The 7,540-nt window shown below is 50.3% G+C and overlaps 1 protein-coding gene across 1 annotated transcript in view; it reads left to right on the top strand.

Moving 5' to 3' along the window:
* Positions 1-7,540, top strand: part of CACNA1E (calcium channel, voltage-dependent, R type, alpha 1E subunit) — a 340,306-nt gene that overhangs the window by 247,722 nt on the left and 85,044 nt on the right. The window contains exon 9 of the mRNA XM_005880270.2: positions 4,845-4,960. Within this exon, the coding sequence (XP_005880332.1) occupies positions 4,845-4,960 (116 nt within the window). The remainder of the gene's footprint in view (positions 1-4,844; positions 4,961-7,540) is intronic.

Below are 7,540 nucleotides of genomic sequence, written 5' to 3'. Positions count from 1 at the left end.
ATATGCCCGCAACCAAGGTACATGCCCTTGACCAGAATCAAATCTGGGACCCTTCAGTCCGCAGGCCGACGCTCTAGCCACTGAGCCAAACCGCTTAGGGCGAATGGCCAGTTATTTTTGGCAGGTAATGGCACTGAATCCTGCTTATCCCTGTTCTCCCTAGAATGCAGTATGTGTATAAATAAATGGTGACTGTGGTAGGGATACAAAAACCAAGCAGTACGTCACTAGCTTGACCAAAGCTATGGCTTTTACACTAGGTCTTTATTAATCCAACACAGAGCAATGGATTCTCATACTGCTTCTCTATTAAAAAGACAGTCTTTTAGAAAAACAAACACTCTAGATTTTATATCCTTATTTTCCACAACCTTGGGCTGAAACTACATCCCTTTTGTGGATTTTAAAGGCTGATGTCTAGATAGCATAGAAGACAGCTGAGGCCTTGTGAAAACAGCACTGAACCTGAAATGGATTGGTCCACGTTAGATTGAATTCTGGCTAATTGGTTGATCTTGGACAAGAACCTTTTTGAATCTCCCAAGGTTTTTGTAAATAAAAGTGCACTAATTTACAGGAAAGTGATTTGTAAATTTAAAAACTCACAAATGTGTTCTATGGAGATTAGCGGTTCTTAACATGTTATTTCCATAACCTATGGAGTCTGCTATAATAGTAGACCTTGGATTCATCTTCGTAGGTCTTTGTTGCAATGTGATGCCATATAGGCTCTGCATGGTCTCATGGAGCCCGCAGACCAGTCGGGCGATGAGCCATGGGCACAAACAGTGATGACAGCAAGGGAGGGAGGGAGAAATGTCATGAAAGACACTGGTGCCAGACTTCTATCCTAGGATCCCATTGGAAAAAAGGAAGAGGGCCACTCCATAAACAATATAGAGCGCACACACACCCCTCCCTCCAGCACGGTCCTTCCTCCACCGAGGTGCACTAGCTGCGAGGAACTGTCCCCACTGGTGCACATTCTTTGTTTCCTTCCTTCAGGCAAGAGGATTCTTAAAAAGCCCCGGCCAGATTTGTTGGGCTCCGGGCCTGTGAGCCCAGCGAAGATGCCAGGTGGGAGGGTGGGAGGAAACGGGGGCCTGCGATGACAAGATGACAGAGGAGAGCAGGGAAGCCAGCTGGTGAGGCCCGGAGCCAGGAAACTTCCAAGTACACGGGGAGCTTAGCCTGGGTTTGTTGGCCTAGCCCCCCGGAAATCAAGCTGCAGGGTCACTCCAGGGGCCGGCGAGAGGTGACACCCCGCATAGTTGATGGACTCATGCCACAGATTTTAGTGGAGCCAAAGAGAAACAGATTTTAGTGGCAGTGTCCGGGAGTTCCCACAGATGCACCTGCTCGCTTTGGGTCAGCGCAGAGAGGGAGTGTGCCTTCGTTTAGGCCAGTGGTTCTCAACCTTCTGGCCCTTTAAATACAGTTCCTCATGTTGTGACCCAACCATAAAATTGTTTTCGTTGCTACTTCATAACTGTAATGTTGCTACTGTTATGCATCGTAATGTAAATATCTGATATGCAGGATGGTCTTAGGCGACCCCTGTGAAAGGGTCGTTCGACCACCAAAGGGGTCGCGACCCACAGGTTGAGAACCGCTGATTTAGGCCTTTGGGACCCAGGGCAGAGTGATCAGTATGCTCACCAAGTCTGTCTGGATATTTTTTAATTTAAAAAATATAGAGAGATATATATTGAACATATACTATGTGCCAGGTCTAGCCTAGTCCAGAGGACACCACAAAGTTAAGAAAGACATAACATTTTCACAAAAAGCTCACATATTAGTAAAGTAGAGAGTCTCCTGTACAGCCCAGCACAGTAAAGCTCCGGCTGTGTGATGGGCTGTAAAGACATAGAAGAAAGGTAGAAGGGAGGCCAGAAGACTAAGGAGAGGTTAGGGGAGAAGAACACTAAACAGAAGAGGTGACATTTCAGCCTGGCCTTGAGGAAGGATTTTAACAGACTCGGGTGCAGAAAAGAAGGGGTTCCAGGCAGAGGAGCAGTGGGAACCAAGCCTTACAAGCCTGCATTGCCTTTTCGGGAGTAGAGAGAAGTTGCTGCAGTGGGAGCATGACTGAGGGGGACAGCCCCAGCGCATGGGGTAGAGAGGAGTGATGGACGGTGAGGCTTGGAAAGGAAGGTCCAGATGAGACTGTGAAAGACTGAAGGCCATGTTAGCTGTGTGTACCTCATTTAGCAGCAGCAGGAGGAGGTGTGGAGGAGAAGGGATTAGAACAGAGAGAAGATGGAATTTAGAAGATCTGAGGGTCATGGTTCCTTGGACACTTGCCCCCTTAAAGAGCCACTTAACTCCTCCTTGGATTCCGTTTCTGAGCTGGAACATGGAGATGTTGGTGATCTCACCCCAGATGCTTAAGGATTATTGTGTCCCTCTGGTCACAGCCTGCTTCGAGTCCCCCTTTTCAAGGTCTTGCTTGAAACCTCCCTGAATTCCCCCAGAGCATAGCTGAAAAATTAGGACACATCCATATGAAAGATAAAGAAGGGACATACAGCCAAACCGGTTTGGCTCAGTGGATAGAGCGTCGGCCTGCGGACTGGGAGGTCCCAGGTTCGATTCCGGTCAGGGGCATGTGCCTTGGTTGCGGGCAAATCCCCGGTTGGGGTGTGCAGGAGGCAGCTGGTCGATGTTTCTCTCTCATCGATGTGTCTAACTCTCTATCCCTCTCCCTTCCTCTCTGTAAAAAATCAATAAAAAATATTTAAAAAAAAAACACACAAAAAAAACAAACAAACAAACAAAAAGAAGGGACATATAGATATGCCACCGGGCAGATAGGCGGGGCGTGAGGAGCCCGGCTCATAGAGCAGACAGCTCTGGGCTCTAGTCCTGGCTTTGTTGCTTAAACGTGAACAAGCGGTTTAGCTTTTCCCTGGAGGATGAAAATACATGTTCTGCCTTCTTCTCAGACGGGTTGTGAAGATTCAATAAGGAAAATATGCAGAGGTGCTTGAAAATTAGAAAGTGTTCCACACATATTGCTCCCTATAGTTATTGTTTTAGGTTGGGAAGTGATCATGTTGTAGAAAGATAACCAATCGCTGTGAGATGGAGGAAATGAAGGGGAGAGAGGCAGGTGGTGGAGAGATCAGGTAGGTGCTACTGTAATGGTCCAGGCAGGAGAGGAGGGGGTCCTGGACCAAGGCGGTGAGGATGAAGAGGGAGGTGGATCCGGTGTCCTTCTGAAGACAGAACCAACTGGAAGTCGGCACTAATTGGGAAGGAGGGATACAAAGAAGAAAAAGAGCCAAAGGTAAGAACTTTGATCAGTGGCAACGCCAGCCCCATGCTGAAACCCATGAATGAAGGTGGGGAAAGGGGGTGCCCCAGGGCTTGAATTGTTACCTTGTCACTCACTGGCCCTGGAACTCTTCATTTTCACCCCCTCCCTTTCCATTCCCCACAACACCCTTGGTAGAACCCACTGGACCCGCAGCCAAGCCCAGGAGAATATCTCCTCCCCTGGGTATGTGCCACATGCCCATGCCCTCAGCCTCACTGTGATCATTATAAGGTGTCGGTGCCAAGGAATCTATATCTTTATAGGAGGGACTGGATGAGGCCCCTCCCACTCCCCTGCACAGGGCCAGGAGCATGACCCTCAGCCCCTGGCTCATGTTTTAGTACCTGGACAGGAGGGAGAAGCTGGCAGGACCCACGATGGGTGCTGGACCTCTTCATCTTCAAGGGGCACCTCTTTGTTGATGGGGAGCCCTTGACAGCGTCCAGGGCAGTGGGAGAGTGCCAGAGCGGTGACTGGGAGATGCTGTTCTAGCGAGGGGCATTCTCGCCTGGAAGGGGTTTGGTGATGTGGAGGACAGTGGTGGAGGTGGTTTCTGGAGGGGCCCACTAGCTCATGAATTTTTCTTGATCCCTATTTGCTCCCCATTGAATTAAACCATCTCCCTGTCTGCCAGGCAGCACTCGTTCCTCTTCTTTCTCCATTGCCCATGGGGCTTTAGTCTTTGTTGTCTTGTGCCACAGGGTGGCTGTGGGCCCCTGGCAGTGGGCTGTGTCTTCTCCCTTGGCTTTCCCTCTGTCCCATCATCTCTCCTCGGCTCCACCCCACCTCCCTACTGTCTTCCTCCTAGAGTCCAGGTGCCCTTCTCATGTTCCTTTCCTCACTTACCCGCTGCCAGCCATCTTCAAACAGCATGGCAGCCCTTCAGCGCGTCGGTGTCAGTGGTCTTCAGGGACAGCCATTATCGAGCGCCTCAGGATACAGGACCCCAGAGGAGGCACAGCACGCTGGTTAGAGTTCAGATCCCAGCAAGTTACTTTCTTCTCTAAGCCTTGTTTCTTTCTCTGTTAGACAAGAATTTTAATAGTGTTTATCTCATAGGGCGGTTATGAGGACTAAAGGAGTTACTGGGTATGAAAAGTTTCATACAGGGCTGGCCTAATAAGTGGTCAATATACATTAATCATTATTGTACTTAAAAGCATAAAGAGTAGCCATGCCCCTTGCAGGGTTAAGGGCCTCTGTTGTAGCTGGGGACACGGCAGGTATAGCATTTTGAGGCCTGGTTCGTCACGTGGCTAAGAAAACACCTTTCCGAGCAAGCAAGCAGAGGGTGTTAGTGCTGATTGGTATAAACCGGATCTGAGAAGGTTCCTGCATGGGGCTGAATGAGGTGAGTTTCTGAACAACTTTTTAAGGATGTCATAGATGCAGCTGGGACCAAGGGAAGGGGAAAGGGGGTGCCCAGAGGCACCTGCTCAAACTCTCTCTCCTCCTCACATCACCCTTTCTCTTAATCATGGCACTGCCTGAACTTAGTGCATCTCATCCTCCTTGTCCACAGGGAATTTGCCAAAGAGAGAGAGCGAGTGGAGAACCGGAGGGCTTTCATGAAGCTGCGGCGCCAGCAGCAGATTGAGCGGGAGCTGAACGGGTACCGCGCCTGGATCGACAAAGCAGGTAAGGCTGGCAGGCGGGACGGGACAGCTGGTGGCAGGCTGCATGGGCGGCAGGGACCTCCCAGTACCTCCCTGCCCAGGGGCAGCCTGGATCAGAGCAGAGAGAAGCTCTAGATGCCTCATTTGCTTTGAGGTTCCCTGAAGGTCCCACTTTCCTTTATCTGGCGTCTGACAGTCCCTGTTCTTCTATTAAACACCTTCATGAGACGGACATGTTAGCACGGTGCACTGAGGAAATGGTAACATAACCCAATCCTGGAGCTGAGTTTGGGCCGGTAACATTTTGTACTGCTACTACTACTAACAATAATAATCCGTTCATTCCACGGATGGTTAGTGCTGCTTCCTTGGTGCCAGGTCCTGTTCCAGGCACCTGGTACAGCAATCAGCCAGCACTCTCCTCTCCTGGAGCTCACTACCCTCTAGTCGGGGAAGGCGACAGTGAACAAAATTATACATAAGTAACTTGTCAGAAGGTGATAAGACCAGTGAAAACAGATCCAGGTAGGGTCATGGGGCATAGGGGAAGTCACAGCTTTAAATAGAGGTATCAATCAGGGTAGATCTATTTGGGGGACATTTGAAGGAGATGAGGGGGTGAGCCACAGGACGATCTGAGGGAGAAATACTCCGATGCCAAGGCTCTAAAGTGGGAGCAGCCAGGAGGGGGTGAGCAAGGGGAGGGGTTCAGGAGACAGGATGAGGGCAATCACAGGGGGAAAGGGCAGCGGATCGGGCATGACGGGCATTGTCAGGGTGAGTGAGGCAGGAACCACTGGAGGGTTTTAAACAGAGAAGGGACGTGCTCTGATTTAAGATGTTGAAGGAGCGCTTGGTGGCTTCGTCAAGAATAGATAATAGGAGGCCAGAAGCAGGGAGAGCAATTGTGAGGCCATCACAGTCAGCCGGGGGACAGGTGATGGTGAGAACTGGTTTTGCCTATTCCCTGAGCTGTCACCAGTTCCCCCGTCTTGGCTCTGCATCAGGAATGATTCTTGCCCCGCCCTGAGCGTAGGCCCAAACCCACCACGATTGCCTTAACTCACGGAGCCACCAGATTCAAGTTGGACTGTGGCTCAGCTGCGTGGGAGAGACATCAGTCACCCCGTCTCTGTCAGTAAAAAGGCTGCATGTGCTTGCCTTGCTATTTTACAGGCTGGATTGCATTGGTCCTATTTGTCTTCATTCTCTTCCTGAGCAAAGAGGACATTTTTTAATCGAAAATTATACATGACAGTCAGCACCTTTTCTCTATTCCCAGTAGAAAGCATAGCACAACTGTGAGGCCTCCCGGGGCAAAAATTGGAATCTGATTTGCTGCTTAGTTGCCCGAGCCTTATTCTTCTAGAAGAGCTTTGGAATGACGCCATGACACTCACTCCGCCACCAGCACACAAAGCTCTCTCTCTGCTCCGGAGTCAATGTTGGATGATCTATTAGGGGTGAGAGAGAGAGTGTGACTGAAACTACTACAGTGGGGCCTTGACTTACGAGTGTCCCGACTAACGAGTTTTCCGAGATACGAGCCGTCTCTCGGCCGATTTTTTGCTTTGAGTTGCAAACTAAAATTCGGGTTACGAGCCAGCTTCAGATACCCCACCACTAGTTGGTACAGCGAACGTCACAGTGAACGCCACAACATCAGCCCAGCATCACGTGTCTCACTCGTTCACTTTAAGATTTGACATACGAGTAATTTGAGTTACGAGCTCCGTCACAGAATGAATTAAACTCGTAAGTCAAGGCCCCACTGTACTTCAAAGCCAGATAGCAATCACCACCCTCTTTGGGACTGTCTGCATCCCTTTGCCTCCTCTGGAAGCTGAGCCATGCCCAGGCGTGTGGACTGCACTTTTGCTTTCTCCTGGGAGACCCTTGTGTGAGGGTGAACGTGAATAACCGCCCCCTCTTCCCAGAATGGTAACTCAGCCTTACTGAGCAGATCTGCTGCCAGGCCAGGCAGGCAGCTTGAATCCCAACTGCCACTGGCTTCCTGGACAGAGTTGCCATCTGACAGACCACCCTAGCGAGTGGGTGGGCGGCAGAACTGGGAAAGGACCTTCCGGCCCTGGCCCTGGCCGCACTCAGGGTCAGGCGCACGCCCGGGATGCTGCTCTCTGTGGCTCTGCTTTGCAAATCCATGCAGGATCGCAAAGGCTGCACTTTCTTCCAGTTGGCACAGCACAGCCAGCTCTCTCCTCCTTCTAAGAAAAAAGACGCACTGCGACGTCAACCTGTGCTTCCTGGCCCTTCCCTTTACACATGGAGCGGCAGTGAATCAGAGACATATGGGTTACATTTCCCTGGAAAGGCACTCTCAAGTTTGAAAGCAAACTTGGCAAAAGGCATTGGGGGAGGGGGGTTTCAGCACATCCAGAGCCCTCCAGCGCTTCCCAGAGATGCTCCACAGCTCCACACACCCCGCTCTGTTTGGGGGTCCTCAGATCTGCCCACCCCAAAGTCCAGGCACTGTACACAGCCAAGCCTCTGGCTCGGGTCATTCAGGTTGCTATGAGGTGTTTTAACAAGCACCTATTTTATTTATTTATTTATTTATTTATTTTTAATATTATTTATAATA

The sequence above is a fragment of the Myotis brandtii genome, unplaced genomic scaffold, assembly GCF_000412655.1.
Source record: "Myotis brandtii unplaced genomic scaffold, ASM41265v1 scaffold630, whole genome shotgun sequence".
NCBI classification, from domain to species: Eukaryota; Metazoa; Chordata; class Mammalia; order Chiroptera; family Vespertilionidae; genus Myotis; species Myotis brandtii.
The sequence above is the reverse complement of the archived record's forward strand: the minus strand, read 5'-3'. Positions and strand labels throughout refer to the sequence as shown.